This window comes from Sapajus apella, unplaced genomic scaffold, assembly GCF_009761245.1.
Source record: "Sapajus apella isolate SASKATOON/1434 unplaced genomic scaffold, GSC_monkey_1.0 scaffold37, whole genome shotgun sequence".
Lineage (NCBI taxonomy): Eukaryota > Metazoa > Chordata > Mammalia > Primates > Cebidae > Sapajus > Sapajus apella.
Window position 1 is genome coordinate 15,798,028 of NW_022436977.1, and position 20,074 is coordinate 15,818,101.

Here is a 20,074-nt window from a genome sequence, read left to right on the forward strand (position 1 = left end):
TGTTAAAACAAACAAAGAAACATTATCCAAATAATTTTTAGAGGGGCTCAATTAAACAGAGAGTAAGCAGGTAATATTTGGTAGAATTGAAACATACATGAGTTTTTTAACCCTCAGGTTGAGCAGGCCTAATGTGGTTTATTAGCAATACTTATATAGTATATTTGCATAGAAAGGTATCTTAAATTTAAAACAAAAAAACAACATAATACACAGTTGGTTATGAAATATGTGTAGCTTTTTGGCAGTTCATGTCAACCGTTCTTTAAAATTAGGACCTATTTTCCTAAGTAGCAGGCCTCATATTACTATTCCCACATCACTCATTGTTTAACCACTGGAAATTTGGTATAGTTAGCAGAACCTCTGCCTCCCTCAGGTGAGGGACTTGTTTCACAACTTTTCTTTATTTACTTCTAGATTGTCTCCAATGGTAATGGAAGATAAAAGGTTAATTTGTATGTTCATCCATGCAACCATTTGTTCATTCAATTAAACCTATATTATTTTATAATTAGTCTGCGCCAGGCATTATGCTGAGCTGTCAGAATACAAAGGAAAGCCAATTATATTTTATTATAGTGGGATGAACTGTTACATATTTTGCATTGTAGTGAAGTGGGAACAATGTGAATAATTACAGTTCAAAGCCCATGATTGTGAGATTGATGTTGATAAATGAACTAAACACTTCAGGGTATTTTTTCCCAAGAATTTTCATGTCAGCAATGTGTAAATTGGGTGAACTTTAACAAAAAGAGCTTTAATACTGGCAAAGGGAAATTTTGGATTTTAAATATCTAAAATGCACATGGAATTTTAGAGCTGGAAGGATCCTTAGAGGTCAGTTAATTCAACTCATTTTATAGACGAAGAAACCAAAGTCTAAAGAGCAAGCTATTTCTTCAAAGTCACACCAAAAACATTTTTTCTTAATGTTTGAGTAAAAAGTGTTTTAATGAAATTATTAAATTATACAGTTGGAGATAATTTAATTTTTACTTTTCAGAAAGGTGAGATACTTTGACAAAAATGAATTTGAAAAATTAAATCTAAGCTATCACTTATCAATACCTTCGCATAGAGTTTTCCTTCCTTGTTCATTGCAAGATAGAATTCACTTTCCACCCCTTTGATTGCCACAATGCCAACTGCCACTGTTCTGATTTCCATGATATCTGCAAGGAATCACAGAAACACATGTCAGATATTTGTTCAGCTTTGCAGATGATCCAAGAATGGCCATTTGTTCTTATTTCTGTTTTAATTTTAAGTTTTAAAAATTTTTAATGTGATTATCTATTTAGCCAAGACCCGTAGCCCACAACAGATACACACAAACACCAGAATAGTCATTATATAAGGGAAGTGCAAACTGACGGTTGTTTATTTTTTAGAAAACATGTCTTTATCAAAGAAATAGTTACATATTTGAATTTAGCTTTTTATTCTCTAGAATTAAATTTCTAATTTACTATAATAGCTAATGTTTATTGAACTCAGACCACATGCTAAGGATTTTTAATTTGCTCTTATGTATTAACAAATTTACTCATAACCACAGACTGAGGCAGGTACTCTTGTTATCCCAGTTTTGCAGATCAAGAAACTGAAGCACAGAGAACATACATGTGCATGTGTCTTTATAAAAGAATGAATTATAATCTTTTGGGTATATACCCAGTAATGGTATTGCTGCATCAAATGGTATTTCTAGTTCTAGATCCTTGAGGAATTGCCATACTGTCTTCCACAATGGTTGAACTAATTTACACTCCCACCAGCAGTGTATTTTCAAGCTGGAAAAAAAAAGTGGAGGCAGCAGTGTGATGATTAGCCAATCACAACATTTAATTTTATCCTTGATCAAGTATACCTTCTTGGGCATGTTAAAACTAAGAACTAGTATCAACAAAGAAAAAAAAATTGAATTTAAACAAATTTTATGATTTTCTGCCAAGGCTGCATTGTTGAGTGGGAAATGTTAACCATTATATATTTATATTATGTTGAAGGCTGTAGATTCCATTCATTTTACATCATTAAAACACACCCACATATACATATATGCAAAAAATATATCAGTATATCCAACATATACAAAAACACTGAAAACCCCACAATAAGAAAAAAAACCTAGTTAAAAAGTGGGCAAAATCTGACATCTCACTAAAGATACACAAATGGCAAATAAGCATATGAACAGTTGCTCAAAATCATAGGTCATTAAGGAATTGCAACATGGATGCTGCTGGAGGCCGTTATCCTAAGCAAATTAACACAGGAACAGAAAACCAAATACCGCATGTTTTCACTTACTAGTGGGAGCTAAATATTGGGTACTTAAGAACATAAAGATGGCAACTGCTGACACTAGGGACTACTGACAGGGAGTAAGTGAGGGAAGGGTTGAAAAACTATTAGGTAATATACTCAGTACCTGGGTGATAGAGCAATCATACCTAAAACTTCAGTATCACAAAATATACCCAGGTAACAGACCTACACATGGACCCCATGAATCTAAAATAAAAGTTGAAATTATTTTAAAAGGAATTGCAAATTAAAACAACAATAAGATACCTCTATACAACTATTAGCATGACTAAACTCCAAAAAACTGACAGTGCAATATGCTGGCAAGGATGCAAAGCAACCAAAACTCTTGCATTACTAGTGGGAATGCAAAATGTTATGGTCACATGGGAAGACAGTTTGGCAGTTTCTTAAAAACTAAACATACCCTTATAATATAATCCAGCAGTTATGCCCCCAGGTATGTACCCAATTGAATTGAAAACTTCACACAAAAGCCTGAACATGAATATTTGTAGCAGCTATATTCATATCACCAAAAACCAGAGGCAACCAACATATTCAGTAGATAAGTGGATAAACAAACCATGGTACATGTATGCCTTGGAATATTATTTAGCAATAAAAATATATTGAGCTGTGAAGCCACAAAAAGACAAGGGGAACATTAAGTGTATATTGCTAAGTGAAAGAAACCTGAAAAAGCCAGTCTGAAAAAGCCACATACTGTATGATTCCAGCCATGTAACATTCTGGCAAAGGCAAAACTTTAGAGACAGTAAGATCAATGGTTGCCAGGGCTTTGAGGAGAGCAGAAAAAGGATGAAAAGCTGAATCACAGGGGATTTTTAAATCAGTGAGAGTATTCTGCATAATACTGTAATAGTGGATACATGATATACATTTTTCAGAACTCATAGAACTATATAAAGCAAAGCATGGACTTTAGTATAAACTATAGACTTTAGTTAATATTATATATAAATATTGGCTCATCTGTTGTAACAGATGTGCCACATTAATGCAAGATAATAATGGAGGAACTGTGGGGGGAAATGGGGATTGTATATGGGAAATGGGAACTCTATTTTCTGCTCAACTTTTTGTAAATCTAAAAGTGTTCTAAAACACAAAGTCTACTAATTTTTACATGCAGCTGACTTTAATAATATAATATGATTGACTGTAGAGAAACTACTTGTACTGGCATTTTACATTATTTATTCATGACCCAAATATATGGAACATATGGGATTTATTTTTAATTACTATTAAAAATGTCTTTGGTAATGGATGAAGATCTGGTTACCCAATGGATAACTTCTTTTTGTTAAATATGGACAGTAAGGAGGAGTAAGGTCATAATAAAAACACACTCTGGAAATTGTAGGATACAGATACTTGATATACAGACCACTGTTTCACTTGTAAGTCAACAGTATCTCTTAGGTGTTTGGGAATGGAAAATAACAGCCAGTAATATTTTAGAAACGTGAACTGATTACTTTAATTATGATGTCATCAATATATCTGGATATTAATAAATATATACAGAAAATCAGTTAGTATTTTCTCTTTCCACAGAAAAAGAAAATGAGTGATACCCAGCAGTATATGCCAATTGCAAAACAAACAAACAACAACAAAAAAAAACCAGGAAAGTAGGAATTCAGAAAAAGAAGTGTTATCCTAGGTAGTCAAGGGAGGATTTGAGGAATAGATAGAGCTTGAATTAGATCTTCATGTATGAATAGAGTTGATGTAGATAGAAAGTATGGAAACATGCTAATTGAGAAAATAAAGTACTGTGTACAAGGCTAGAAGCAAAGATTCAAAAGTCATGTTCAGAAGATTGAAACTAGAGCTGTATGTCTGGAACAGGAAGTGTAACAAAATAGTGAAAGGGTGGAAAAAGAGTTAGGGCCAAATTGTGGATGGTCTTGAATGCCAATTTAAGGAACTTGAACTTTTATTTGTAGACAACGGAGAATCGTTAAAGTTTTGAACTATGAAAAATGTCAGTATAAAAATCGTGTTTTAGGGAAAGGAACTGAATGAGAAGAGTAAGAGGAGGAAATGCCTGGAACTGTGTAAGCCCAGCTTTCTTTCTATGCAAAAGTTGTCAGTTGGTTTTCCTGTTGACCTGCAAAGGGTTATTAATGTTATTTTTTAATGTTAAAAAATACATGTTTTCAAAGTGCCTCAGTTCAGATTTCTAATGCGGGAAATTTCAGTAGTTATAATCCACATAAACAAAAGCTCTTTGTTGCCTTCAATTTTTAAGAAAGTGAAGTAGTCCTAAGACTAAAAAGTTTGAAAACAAGTTTCCTAAATTAGTTCCATTTCTCTTAGTCTGTTTTTTCTCAGTTTGACTGTGTGTTGTAAATTGTACCCTTATATTTGTGTGATGAATATCTTTGACTATTTTATGACTCTCTTTAGACATAGGTTTATAAATAGAAATTCCATGGCATATGCATATAGAAATAGTGAATGTGCTCCAAAATGTCCGGAGAATTTCTTAAGGATATTTTAAACTATCAAGTTGCAAACTGTAATTAAATTATGTAAGTAAATAGTAAATCCTGTAAAACGTTCGTGTTTGATCAAGCTGGTTATTCATTTAATGTTAGCATGGCTTTAACATCCTAATACTATTAACATAATAAGCCTAAGATACGACGTATTTATATTGTTATGATTTTTGTACACTGACACAATTACAAGGATAGTAAAAAATTTTTCTGATTAAGCGCCGTATTTTTGACATATTAAAACCCTGTATCTTAGTGTTATATTTTTGACATATCCTGCATGTAATTGTGCCAATTATTAAATATATTTGTGTGCGTTTGCTATTGTAAATTCAAGGAATTGCCTTTAAAAACTGATTAACCCTGATTCTATCTCCTTTTGCCCTCTGGAACATCTTCAGTCCCTCTCTTCCATGTCTTTTGATTACAGGAATCTCTTTTCCAAATTTTTCTCCCAATCAGGGTTGTTTTAAGATTTGTAGATTCTAGGTACTGTCATTTCGTGATACCACCCTAAACAGATTAAACATTAAAATACATCTATATTGCTCAATAGATAAAATATTTAATAATTTTTTAAACTTTCGTATACTTTTTTTGAAATTATTTGTCCTAAAGTAACTCATTGAATTTAGCTGTACATTGTTTTTCTTTTCTTTTTTTTTTTTTCTTTTTTTTTTTTTTTGAGGCAGAGCCTTGGTCTGTCACCCAGGCTGGAGTGTAGTGGTACGCTCGGCCTACTGAAACTCCGCCTCCCAGGTTCAAGAAATTCTCATTCCTCAGCCTCCTGAGTAGCTGTAATTACAGGCGTGTGCCACCATGCTTGCCTAATTTTTTTATTTTTAGTAGAGATGGGGTCTCATCATGTTGTCCAGGCTGGTCTCAAACTCCTGACCTCAAAGTGATCCATCTGCCTCGGCCTCCCAAACTGTTGGGATTACAAGCATGAGCCACCACACCCACGCCAGCTGTAAATTTTCTGCAAATTGTGTACATTCTTGGGAATTCTTACAAAGTGAAAAAAGTATCAAATTGTTTTCAGGTGTTATTAAAAAATTAATAAATTTAATAAAGTTAGTGTAATATTTTATTTGTTAAATATCTACTAATCTTTATATTTTATTTTCAGATTTTACTGTCACTATCTTAATATTAAAGTTTAAATACATTTGCAAGCCTTTGAAATTTTCACAGGCTCCCAGCTCTGTGCCTATGAGCCAAATGAATAAAATATCCCTGCTCTTAACTCTGAATTCTTTTCAAAGGACTACCCTGGTTCCTTTTCTCTAGCACCAACTTTCCTGAACATATAGCCAGAATCTGCTCATTTTTCTTCAATTTAACTTTTGCATCCTACCTTTAATCTCTTTATTGGCGTTCTCTCTTCAAGCTCATGAATAAACTCCTAATTGCCAAATCCAAGAGTTTTTTCAATAAATCTTTCTTTTATTCATTCTTTGGTTCACTTGAGATTTCTTATTCTATTCCTAATTCTCATGTTTCACTAATTGTGTACTACCGGAGTGCAGAGTGAAAAAATTAATCAAACGGATCAATTTTTGTGTAGCCAATTCTATAGATCTTTTGTGATGATTTATTATATTGTATCTGTGCTTAAAAGTATGTTTTCCATATCATTGTCTGAAATATGGTTTATTCTTTTATAGTTTTATTTTTAAATATAAATTCAAATTATCTTAAATTTACCTAGAATTAATTCTGAGATATGGTATGAGATGATATTCTAAACCAGCAGTCAGGGGACGGGAGTAGAAGGGGAGGTTCAGGAAGAAACCCTTCCACTTCAGATTGACAGGCATTTGTGAGATTTTCATAAGGAGCACACAACCTAGATCCCTGACATACACAGCTCACAATAGAGTTCGTGCACCTGTGAGATTCCAGTGCTACAGCTGATCTGACAGGAGGTGGTAATGCTTGCTCACCCACCACTCACCTCCTGCTTTGCAGCCTAGATCCTAACAGGCCACAGACCAGTACCGGTCCACAACCCAGGGGTTGAGGGCTCCTGCCCTAAGCTGATATTTACTTTCTTCGAATAACTATCTGGTTTTTTCAATATTATTCATTAAACATTCTAGTCCTTTTTTTACTGATGCCTCAATTTCACCTTTTATTGGCTGTTTTGTCCCACTGATTTACCTGTCAGCTGTATACCCTTATTAATTTATTATAGGTTACCATTTTCCAAGTGGTTCTTTAAATTTATAGGTAGCTCTGATTGTGTTACTAATTATATGTGAATATATCCTCTGGAGCTATGCAGAATAAATCAACAGCCACTGAAAGAGGTGAAGACATTGATCATGCTTCCCATCATCCATAGGTTCTTTGGCCGTTTCTCATACAGTATGAATTCCAGACTCTTTACTAGGTACACTATTTACTTAAAATAAGTATCTCAGCAAGAACTGGACTGATATAGTTAGTCTAATGCAGAATATTATTCATTGTTTTTCTTAATGTAGACCATAAACATATTTTATAGTTATATAATCTCATCATCTCCTTAAAAATATTTTTAAGCCTGTCATTATTTTGGAGTTTGAATATTAAAAAAAGTATGCATATCAAAAATAAATTTTGTTTTAGATTAGTATATTTTTCAAGGTTATTTTATGAAGTTTGTTTAAGTATATTATATATACAAACGCAAATGTCAACTGTTCCCTTTCAACAAATGATTAATGTTCTTCATTTTCCTTAAACTAATTATGTTTTTTAAAAAACCTCATGATTTTTGAACAAATAAATTTCAAAATGACCTCATATGGTATATGTAGAACTAAAAGTAAGTTAAATAAATATATGTTGAACTATAAATGTTATAACATCAAAGATGACAAAATCTAGTTTTTGGATCTAATTATTAAAATTCTTTGCTTTTAAAAAAATGCACTTATTTTTAAAATTTCTTTCGTTTCTAAGTGTCAAAATAAAAAATTATTTTATTCTATGCAAATAGTGCTCCATAAATAAAATATCACAGGTGTAGGGAGTCATTAGACTCTCCCAAAACGTGAGACCAACTCCAATTTGATTGTCACAATATTTTCTGTAACATACAAAGTTATTTAACAATTGAGTGTTTATTGCTAGACTCATTTTTTGGCACTGCGACTGTACTGATCTGAAGAAAATTATTTAAAAGTTAACTGTAAATTGTCAAATATAAATCAATTTTAAAAATAAAAGTGAATTTTGGAGTAATTTTAGGCTTCTAATAACATATTTAACTCAATTATTCTTTATACTTTCTGTTGTTAACCAATGGTTTATTAAGGTTATAAATTTAGCAGCATGACAATGTATGAATCTATATATTTAATAGTGAACGTCATCCTGACTTCATTAGGTGAGGAAGGGGTGAGTTAACTACATTGTGAGTAAATCTTTCTCATCTCTGTAAATTCCAGGCATTAATATTTGATATGTTTGTGGAGGCACTCAAGCCATTCTTTTCTAAGTTGAAAAAATATAAAATTGATTCTTAAAAATATATAAGTTAAAAAAAGATAATAGTATGCCTTTAGTTAAATTAATCCCCCAAGTACCTTTGGAAACATTTGGGTGGTCTACATACAATTGCTTAAGAAATGGTGAGTTTTAATTCCGTCACCTCAACTCTGTTTATAATTTGGCATGAAATAAATCATAAATAACTGATACATGATCATATTAAAATTTATGATACCCCCCAAATTAGCCATTCCTTTCTATTATTGGTCATTGGCAAATTTGGGAAATGTCTTCATCTATAATGTCATGTAGCTATTCCGTCTACTATTTGTCATTGCATCTGTGCTTTTTTCTACCCATTTGAAGTTATATGTTTTGATCCTGGCCCTTTTCTTATGAGACATAATGAGCTTTTATTCTCTTTTTGTTATATCTTTGCCCCTTAAGTCTTCAAGCTTATGACAGTACAATGTCATTCATTATGATGTTCATTCCTTCAATCGTATGTAGGCATTTTTCTCCCCAGCTTTCTGAGAAAAGACTCTTAATTGTTCCCCAGCTTTCATTCTCTCCTTCTTCCATGGCAGTAGAATTTTTAGCTGAGTGCACAAAATAAACTTTACCTTTCCCAGTCTTCTTTGCAGCTTAGTCCAGTCATGTGACCGAGTTTTAGCTGATGTGATTTAACTAAGGTGTCCTATGGCAACTTCCAGAAATCTTCCATTAAAGGTAGCCAGCAGAAGCCCTTTGTACCCACTTTTAACCCTTTTATTCCATCTTCCTGCTGGAATTTGGATTCTACCATGGGTAATGAGAACAAAAGATTGTGGAACACTGAGCTCAATGGACCTGGAAACTCCCAGATGTTTTTGTGGAGCAGAGTTCTCACTCCAGACATTTATTGCATGGAGAAATAAACAATTTTCTGAGCCAAACTGAATCTTAACTAATGTACCCCAATTTTATTTTGCTTCAAATGCATTCTTCATAAAATGTACATAAAACTCCAGGAGCCCATTTTTTCAGTTATTCTAAGCCAACAGCCAGAAAGACAAGTCTTGTTTTCAACACTGTTGTTAATGGCCCAGTGTTTACTTTCACAGCCTTTTTTTTTTCCCACTTCTAAAGTCATGAGATAAACCTAGAAGAAAAAATGAAAACAACACCTGTGCTGTCATGTCTTTCATTTTCATATCCAGAACTTCACTGTCATGAGGGAGTCCAAGTTTCTTCTGGTGCTGTCTTTTATTCCTACATGTGTCAGCATTTATTTAGTTTGATAATCTTTTCTGGCTGCCCTTTACATCTTTATACATGTGTCAGGAAGACCACAGCTCCCCTATCAGTAAACTGTGTCAAACTTGTGTTCAGTTGCTTACTAGCCAAGAAATTACCTAATGTCAGCTAGCTTTTCTGAGTACTCGTTATTGTTACATAAAGCATGAGATGCTGTTACAACTCTCAAAAAGACCAGATTCACCATTCTTGGTTAGAAAATCAACTTTTCATTTTTGAATAAAACAAGTTACTGATCACTTAACGATGTTCAGTACTCTACATATCTGTTATCTTTCTTCTGTGTATGAATTCATTACATTTGCCATATTCTCTTTTTTTTCTTTTCTTTTTTTTTTTTTTTTTTTTTTTGAGGTAGAGTCTCGCTGTCTTGCCCAGGCTGCAGTACAGTGGCACCATCTAGGCACAGTACAACCTCCACCTCCCGGGATCAAGCAGTTCTACTCCCTCAGTCTCCCAAGTAGCTGGAATTACAGGGATATGCCACCACACCGAGCTAATTTTTGTATTTTTAGTAGAGAAGGGGTTTCACCTAAGCCAGGATGGTCTCGAAATCCTGACCTCAGGTGATCCACCCATCTTGGCCTCCCAAAGTGCTATGTGATTACAGGCACAAACCACCGCAGTCTGCCTTATATTTGCCATATTCTTAATGATGGTTTCTATTCCCTAGCCTCTTTAGATTTTTTTCTTCTTGATTTCCTTTCTGAATTAGTTTTTCTACTCCCTCTAAAAATACTTATCTTTTCTAATAAGCTGTAGCATAGAAAAGAGTATCAACAAGCCATTTCACTTTCACATCTAGTCAAGAAAAACAGTTTATATTACACATGATTGGTGACTATCTCAGACACAACATGTGGAACAAACACAAAACACATGTTCTAAGTGGGCTGCAGTAGTTCCCTTGGTGTCCTTACATCCTGGAATTTCTCCCAGCAGGCTGTTGAGTTCTTGGAAGTATTTCTTTTCATTCTTTCTAGATGACACCCTTGTCACTGCATTTCTACTTCGTTGATCTTCTAGGAAGTGGTACATAATACTGGAATGTACCATCTTAATGTCAAACTTCAGCAAATATGATAGATCACAAATACTCATTATATACTTAACAGCAATGATCCAAATTATTTCTGTCACATTTACCCATTCCTCTTGCTGTGTCCATTTTTTCAACTTCCAGGCCCAATGGATGTTGAGGCTAAAGCAAAAGAGTTAGAGAAGTCAAGTATCATTTCAAACCCAGGTCCTTTTGAGAATGAGTGTATGAGAAAAGTTAAGGCAATGCTATTTTTATTGGGTAGAAGTAATAATGTGTTGGAATTTTCATGAAGATATTAAGTTTGAAGTGATAATGGGTTTGTATATGCTGGTCCTAAATTTGACGTAAGAATATTGCTTTGTGATCTAGATCTACAGTGAAATTATAGCTGGACTAGGTATGTAGGATCAACAGAATTATTTATTGATAGTAAAAAAGAAATTTGCTTAGCACCAAAAAATTTCTGAAGATATCTGACTTTTAAAAATATAATGATAATGTTAGTGTTTTAATTTTAAAAATATTAAATATATACTCAGTATGCACAGTGTTCCCAGTGTTAAAGAATTATCAGTAGGTGTCACTTAAAGTATCCTCACGTGATTTTTCTATCACTGCCTCTCTCTTTAATTTATAATCTGTAATAACAGTTTAGAATTCCATCATTTCCCATGCTTCAATCATAATACTGGAGTCTTCAAAAGATGGAACAACATTAGAATGTCCCATTTTGTACAAAAAATTAGCTGGGCATGGTGGTGCGTGCCTGTAATCCCAGCTACTCAGGAGGCTGAGGCAGGAGAATTGCCTGAACCCAGAAGGCAGAGGTTGCGGTGAGCCGAGATCGCGCCATTGCACTCCAGCCTGGGTAACGTGAGTGAAACTCCATCTCAAAAAAAAAAAAAAAAAAAAGAATGTCCCATTTTGATTGCAGTTGTATGCAGGGCTTAAATTTTACCAGAGAATTAAGAAATATATTAAAGGATAGCTACCATTTCTATTTAATGCCATCCTCGAATCGTTGAACTCTTAATTGTACTGGGAAGGTGAGAATCCTTTGGTTTGACATGGATTTACAGTTTCTCATTCTCCTTATTACCATTTCTCATTTTGAGTTTGCTTATTATTATTACTTCTTAGAATCATAAAAAAAAGAAAGATAATGACAGTATGTTTTAGCCAGTAGCTTCTCAATCACATTATTTTTATTAACAGTCACTTTTAAAGGCATAGCTTAGTTGTGACCAATACCTTGATAATGAAGATGATTTCATTCACTGCCAACTACTAATGTAGCTGTTATAAATGAAGTCCTTGGCTACTTTTTGTCTCCCTCATAGTAAAATCAGGGAATATAAGTAATTATGTTACTGAATTGTTTCAATTCAGTACTTTATTGAAGTGACACCTAATAATTTAATCCATAAGCCACTGTTTTGGCCTTGACTACAGATATAAGTTTTTCTTGTTCTGACTCTAAGAAAAGGAGGAAAAATTGTGCTATGAAAAGCCAAATGATTTGTTGGTCTGAGATTTTATAATGAAATAGAGATAGTGCTTATAAATCACATATAATTTATTAGAATTAAATATAAAATATTTTGATGATAAACTAATTTTAATGCTCCATACCCTTTAAATAGAAATAAAATTTAATTTAATTTTAAGAGTATCCCTGGAAGAAACAACAGTTTTCTGTATAGACAATATTTGGTGAGATAAGTGGTATAATTATCTCTAAGAAATGTTTCTCTAAAAGAAAACATATTTGAAAGTAGAGTAATACAAGTTTTATATCAACTGTTATGGACAAATTGCTTATAAGGAAATAAATGACTGAAGTACCATTTTAAATTTATTTCAGTCTTACATATATTTTACAGATGTTTTATGAGTCACTTATTTTCTTGTAAACAACTTGTATAAGTTACCACCATTATGAACCAAGTAAAAAAAATTATATATATATATATATATATAAAACATATAGCTGTATTTTGTTTTAAGGTGTCAACCTGAAACATAAGCAAATGACCTTTAGTGATATATGCATGTTATTCAAAATTGACTTTTTCAATAGTGACGGTGAAATAGAAAAAGCCCAAATTATGAGCACTTAGGTTGAAAAAAACTTGTTTCATCAGTTAAGCAGAGTGACTGTTTAACATGGAAGACAAACCTCTTTTGTCAGTGTTAGTGTTGGGGTAGGACCCTTACGTGGATATGCTGTGCTCATGTTGGCTTTCCTGCCTGGAGGGTGTGATTCAATGCTTGAGTTAGGAAAGAAGTGAGTTCATTTTCTGCACATTTCTTTATTGACTTTCACTTTGAGGGGATAACACAAAGCACTTTGTGGAGGCAGTGACCTCCAGCAGGCTGGATATAGAACCTGCTTCCAGGTTCTTCTCTTTTCCCATGAACCCTAGAATCCACTATTGTAAGAAAATACAATGATACTTATGGTTGATAATGCTAATCTTGTTGTTGGATCACTTTGCCCTAAGAAGGCATGCCCTGTAGCTGTTAAATAACAGATTTAAGACAGAACCTTGGAATACACTACAAGAAATTAGAAAACTAATCGAAGCCCGCAAGAAAGAAACACAAGTAGATAAATTATTACTGAAACCCAGAAAGTTTAATTCCTATCAAATCAGCATGAAATTCAAAACAGTTCCACATGATTGCATAATTGCTGGCATCAAGTATAACCTGCAACAAGAGAACTTATTCCACATCTTCCTCATTATTAGAGAATAAATCAAATATACCTCTTATTAATCCTATATCTATTTTGTAATGATGTCAAAAACCGTTTAAATGACATGTCTGGTTAAGTAAAAATAATTATGTTATCCATTTAGGGACTTATTAAAATAAAACATTAGAAAATCTTTAGAAAGTACATCAGCATATGGTACAATGATGGCAATATTTTCTTTTGAAAGAATTTAAGTTGCAGCAGCTTGTTTCAGCAGGGTTAGAACTATAGCAAAATTTGAAGCAAACTATTTGGTTGTACAATATACAGGGTAGTATTTATTTAGTTGCATATTACTGAAGAATGCCATGGAAACACCATTGAACTGTATTTCACAGATTATATTTCTATACAAATTCACTGATCATTTTCCTTATTCTTTATGGCCTCTCAGCAATGCAAGGGGCCCACCTTTCTCCTTTGGGCCAGAAAAGATATATTCCTTGAATCAGAAAGGAGGAAGTACTCTTTGTTTACTCTCTAATTGCTAGAGATTCTATATTTTTATCCAGAAATAATTATTTGTCTGATAATGTAGACTATTTACCTCTGCTAAATACAACACTTCACCATGTTTTTTTTTTAAATATGGTTCAAAGATTATCAGAATAGGTGTGGATATTATAGGTCCGGAATATGTGAGAAAATATCAGATTTTTATGTGAAATGGAAATAATTGAAGCAATCTCTTCCCACCATCTAGAAAATCTCTTCCATTTCCTGGCTTTTCCTAAAGTCTAAAATATCTTCAACAAGAAACCAGATTTTCATTACATAGGATGGGAGATAAGTTTCAAAATGCAAATGTCCCAGGGAGGAGTTAACATCTATGCATAAATTTATACTGTGTATGAGTTTCTGAGAGCAGAATTTGGGCTAGAAGGAAGTGATCACAAGGGCACAAAGAGTGAAATTGAGGGGGAAAATCATCATAAAAAGTTACAGAAAGTTTCATTAACGCTTTGGTCATAGCTACCTCTAGGAGTCACAAAGCATGTTATGTTACCCTTTAATTCAGAGACACCAGCTTAGATACTAAACTACACATCCACTTTCTCCCTTTATTTTAACTACTAATATGCTCTGTGGAATTTACTATCCAGTACATATATAATGTAATCTTTCTTCCCTTCCTCTTTAACTTGTATTTAAATGTTCTGCTACCCAGGCATAAGATAATGCTAAACATTTTAGTTTCAAATCATGCTGGTTATCAGCATTGAAAAATTAAAGCATGATTTAAAGTCATTTAGGTCGTTGGCTTTCTTGGGACTTTTAAAGCTGATGTTCTTTGCTAGCAGTCTAAACAAGGAATTCTTATGCAAAGTAGTTATATTGTTTCACAGAAATGAAAGTGAAAAGAAGAGGCAGAAATAAAAACATCTGAGTTTACTAAGGAAGATATTTAAAAGATTTAAAAAGTATTAAAGATCCCCAAGCTCTCACCAAAAACAATTCTGTTTCCTCTCTATTTTACCAGTGTATATCCAGCAGTTCTCTTCTGTTCCCATTGCCATCACATTAGTGCAGGCCTTCATTTTCTTGTGCCTCAACTATTATTATAAGTTTCTTAACTAGACCTTTGCCTCCAGCCCTTCTGACTTTAACTTTTTATGTATTCATAAAATATATGTTGTAAAGGTTACTCTTCTGCTCCAAAAGTTTCTGTGGTACACTCTATTAAAAACAAAAGCAAACCAAAACCTCTTTTTTTTTACTATCCAAAGCCCTCCAAAATCTGACTCCAGCCTACATAATTTTCTCCCATTTTTCTTCTACAACTTAGATCCTTTGACTTCAAACAGATTTCCTCATTGTCTTCTTCTCCCATGCAAAATGTCAGAGTCTTTACCTGCTCTGCCTACCAGTTCCTGGAATTACATAGAATGCTTTACTCAGGAATTTCCCAAATATTTCCTCATGGACTAACTGCACAGAATCACATGACAAACCAATAAAAGATTTTCAGATTTCCAGTTACCTCAGAAAATATCAGAGTCTGATCCAATAGGTCTGAGGTGAAGCTTGATAATTAGTATTTTCACAGCTTCCACCTACCTGAGTGACACGTTTCTTTCAAAACCAAATTAAAATTCCAGTTTCTCCATAATGATTAGTAGTTTTCTAATCTGTTGTCATCTCTTTTACTTTAAGAACATACTGCTCTACTATTAATTAGCACCCACCTCTATTGTTCTCTTGTTATTTATAAATTTTGTCTATTTTAAAATCTAAGTTATAAACTATTTACAGAGACTATCTTATGTTTCTTCTAACTCCCAGTACTTGGTACAGGGATTTGGATTTGACATACTCTTAATAAATGCTGAAATAGATAGAGAGATACATAAACACCATAGTATGTAGTGTAGCAAATTATAAATTGGCATATGAACGTTATTATTCCAAGATTAAAGAATTAATGAGTTTTCTAATCATACTAAATACCTGAAAAACTAAGGTTAGATTGAATAACAAAAGTATTTGCTAAATTTCCTTTTCTAATTTTTATTACATTTTAGAGCTAAATAAGCCCAAAATTCCACGGCTAAATCAAATAATACTTGATCTCAGATTGTATTTTACGACCCCAACTCAAAAGACTGAGATAAAACAAATGTCTTTAGTTTTCTGATTGATTATAGGTCTCTCTTTTTTGGTTTTAGCTAAATCTCTTTTGAATCTATTTGTATTTTTAGCATGCAACACTCATGTTATGGGTAACAGCTTACATATATTTTCTATTTACTGTGTAAGATAGCATATCTATTTATCTATCTTGTTCGTAATACATTAAGACTTTAGGAAGTAGGCTGGAAGTGATGGCTGACCCCTGTAATCTCAGCAATTTGGGAGGCCGAGGTGGGCAGATTACTTGAGCTCAGGAGTTCGAGCAGGCTGACCAACATAGTGAAACCCATCTTTACTGAAAAAAAAAAAAAAATGGGAAAGAAAAAAAGAAGAGCCAGGCATCATGGCAGGTGCCTGTAATCCTACCTATTTGGGAGGCTGAGGCAGGAGAATCACTTGAACCTAGGAGGCAGAGGTTGCAGTGAGCTGAGATTATGCCAGTACACTCCAGCCTGGGCAAGTGTGAGGCTCCATCTCAAAAAATAAGAGTAAAATTAAGAAGTACATGCTAGTTCTAATATTTCATGAGTTAATCAAGCCTCTGTTCTTATCCATATTGTTATGATTTTATATACATTGAATACAGTTCATTTTAATGTTCACCTTAATAAACATTTATTATTCTAGATAAAAGCCAAAATGTTTTTTAGATAGGTCATGTATGTCTATATCATTCATTCATTCTAATTGCAGGATGCTTCCATTGTACTGTATAGTTCTTATTAATGCTAAGCAAGGAGAATAGCATCTGTCTTCCAGATGTAGATATACCATACTGTTTACACAGAGATATTATATGTTCTGTTTTGTATCTTACATTCTTCCTGATAATGACCATTACTTTATTGGACATTTGGGACCACTGCACATTAAGATAATATTTTTAAGGAAACATCTAAAATGATTTATTGGTGTCATTTTTGCAAGGAAATTATTATGCAGTGACGTTTATCTTGTAAATATAATTTAAATTGTATTATGAAATTTAATACATTAAAAGTCATCTGCCAGTTTTCTGCCTACCTACATGTAAATCCTCTGTCTTCCAACATTTTATCTTCATTAGCTTAGTTCATGAATATAGAGATGTTAGCCTAATCTACAAACTTGGAATTTTCACTACACATACTTACTTTTAGATCATTTATAAAAATGTCAACTAAGTTGGATTATTTGACTGATCTCTGAGGATTATCACTGTTAACACATCTTTATTTAAATATTAAGTCAAACTAATTCCTTTTTTGTTTCTCTTTGAAGAAGCAGTGATTCTCAGTGTGATAGATTAGGGGTAGGGGGCAGAAATTGTTGGGCAAAAAACATCCTTCTGGAGAAAAGTGTCAGAATCACTGCTTTTAAATCTACACATACGCTGTGGAGATTCTGATTATCCACCCTCCCCACACCCTCATGTGGAAAATCCATCCCCTGCCTAACCTATCCCTCATGAGGCATATCATAGTAGTTAGCCAGTGAAACTAATAGAATTGTTATCCACACAGCAGGTGTTTGGGGGTGGAAAAAAAAAATCACAACTTATTCAAAGCCAGGTTTTAAAAAGTGTCTCACCTCCGCCAATGAAAAAGGTCAACTTTATTTTAGGATAGTAATAGTAATAGTAATGCTAAAACAACAAACAAAAACCTTGTTTGTTGACCCACACCAAATCAGTTTGAAGTAGTCTAAAAAATGATATTTATGTGCTTATTTTCTCAAAGAGCATTAGCAAATACTTACAATTTTCCCCTTACAGAAACTTCCTTGCCTTTTCTCAGAATCTATTCCATAAACATTATAACTAATTTTGTAGCAGCATAGTAGTGAAATAGAAAAAAAATCAGACAGAAGGAATTGTGTGAGAAAGGCACAGAAGCATAAAACACTGTGGCATTTAGGGGTTAATTTGGTGTACTTTGCAACATTTACACAGTAAACTTCCAGAAAAAGAAATAAGAAATATAGGCAGATCCAAACCATTGAGAACTTACACAGCTAGTTGAATTTTGATTTTGTTTTCTTTCTTTTTTTTTTTTTTTTTTTGAGATGGAATCTCGCTGTGTCACCCAGGCTGGAGTGCAGTGGCGCAATCTTGACTCACTGCAACCTCCACCTTCCAGGTTCCAGTGATTCTCCTGCCTCAGCCTCGTGAGTAGCTGGGATTACAGGCATCAGCTACCACGACCAGCTAATTTTTGTATTTTTAGTAGAGACAGGGTTTCACCATGTTGGCCAGACTGGTCTTGAACCCCTGACTTCAGGTAATCCACCCACCTCAGCCTCCCACGATGCTGGGATTACAGTGGCTCACACGCGTGAGCCACTGTGCCTGGCCAAATTTGAATTTTTGTTCTGTAGGGGATGGTAAGCCACTGAAAAGTTTAGAAAAATACTTTTATCAGCAGTGTGGGAGATGAATTGGCAAGAGGCAAGACCAATGAAGAGATCATGGTACTGGTCTAAGCGGGAGCTGATGGAGGCCTATTCCAGGGGATTGGGAGGGAGTGAACGTGTTTCCTCAAACAAGTTGTATTTGCATAAATGGTTCATATAGATCCTGAATCTATTTTGAGTGATTTAAGGCACAACCTCTCAAAAGACCTCAAAGTGTTATTGATATTTAGAGAATCCAATAATGCTATATTTATCATGGCATGGCTCCATTATGCCAAAGTTGAATGTATAAAGTGCTAAGTTAGGACCTAGAGAACAAAACGTACTTATTTATTTTGAATGTAATATCAAGATTATAATCTATCAATAATCTTTCAGGATACAGTCATCCTTTTAATACATGCCAAAGTCTTCACTAGCCTAAGCTGCTTTCATAATCTGATAAATCATTTCTTATCTTTCAAAGTTGCATTTTAACTTAATTGGAAGTAAAATCAATTTAATAGGAGAAAGAGGAAAAGCAGTCATGGAATCTGTGAGCAACAGCGAGTTAGCTTTCCTCTTCTTTGTAAGAGTCACTGTAGCCTACCCTTACCTCCTTACCTTAGGCTTTCCAGTTCTGTGCCACGGAAAGTGGATCATGCACAATGAATCAAGAGACACAAAGTTAAAATAGAATCAGGAGAAACTTTTTAACAAATTTTTTCAGAAATTATATTTGCCCATGCTGGAAAAGAGAATTATGAGACTGGACTAAAAATATTTCTGGACTAAGGCTGGCTCTCTAGTGAGCACAAGGGGAAAAAGGACTGTGATTAAGAAATATCATCTGAAAACATCTAAATTTAGTAAATATATGTTAGGAGCTTACTATTCACCTGGCAAAGTACATTTTTAGGAATTATTTTCTGCAAGATATTTTAAATGATGGATCATTTTCAGTGCGTTCACATGTGATTAAAGTGCAAAAAGGAAATAAGCAATCTTTTTTTTTAATCCCAGATCCTCCTTAAGTCATCCCAGATCCTCATACATTTCTCCTTTCCCCATGGTTTCATACAACCTTTAAATACAATTTTTTGTTTGTTTGTTTTTTTGAGATGGAGTGTCACTCTGTCCCCAGGCTGCACTGCAGTAGTGCTGTCTCAGCTGACTGCAACTGCCGCCTCCCAGGTTCATGCGATTTCTGGCTAATTTTTGTATTTTTAGTAGAGATGGGATTTTGCCACTTTGGCCAGGCTGGTCTTGAACTCCTGACCTCAAGTGATCTGCCTTGCCTTGGCCTCCCAAAGTGCTAGGATTATAGGCGTAGCCACCACACCTGGCGCAATAACCAGTCTTAAAGCTACATTTATTAGATAAATCAGGATATCCTAGTAACCATATATAGATAGTGAGCTCCCAGTTGTTTTATTTGAAATTAAATCAATACAATAACTAGCGTAAGAAAATTCAATTTGAATTTCACATGGGATGTCTTTAAGTTTTAATGGAGTATAAAACTTTTTCCTCAAAAAAATCAGCATTGCTCTTACTCTTTTTCATGCTTTGACAATGTACATATTGTACCTGCACTATCTGAATACATAGTGTACAACTTATTCTAGCCAGTATCTACAGGGA

At 33.8% G+C, this 20,074-nt stretch overlaps 2 protein-coding genes across 6 annotated transcripts in view; one reads left to right on the forward strand and one right to left on the reverse strand.

The window, feature by feature from the left end:
• Positions 1-20,074, forward strand: part of FAM227B (family with sequence similarity 227 member B) — a 287,158-nt gene that overhangs the window by 139,639 nt on the left and 127,445 nt on the right. The window lies entirely within an intron of this gene.
• FGF7 (fibroblast growth factor 7) overlaps positions 1-20,074 on the reverse strand; it is a 62,738-nt gene that overhangs the window by 4,536 nt on the left and 38,128 nt on the right. Inside the window, exon 3 of the mRNA XM_032297822.1 lies at positions 1,075-1,178. Within this exon, the coding sequence (XP_032153713.1) occupies positions 1,075-1,178 (104 nt within the window). The remainder of the gene's footprint in view (positions 1-1,074; positions 1,179-20,074) is intronic.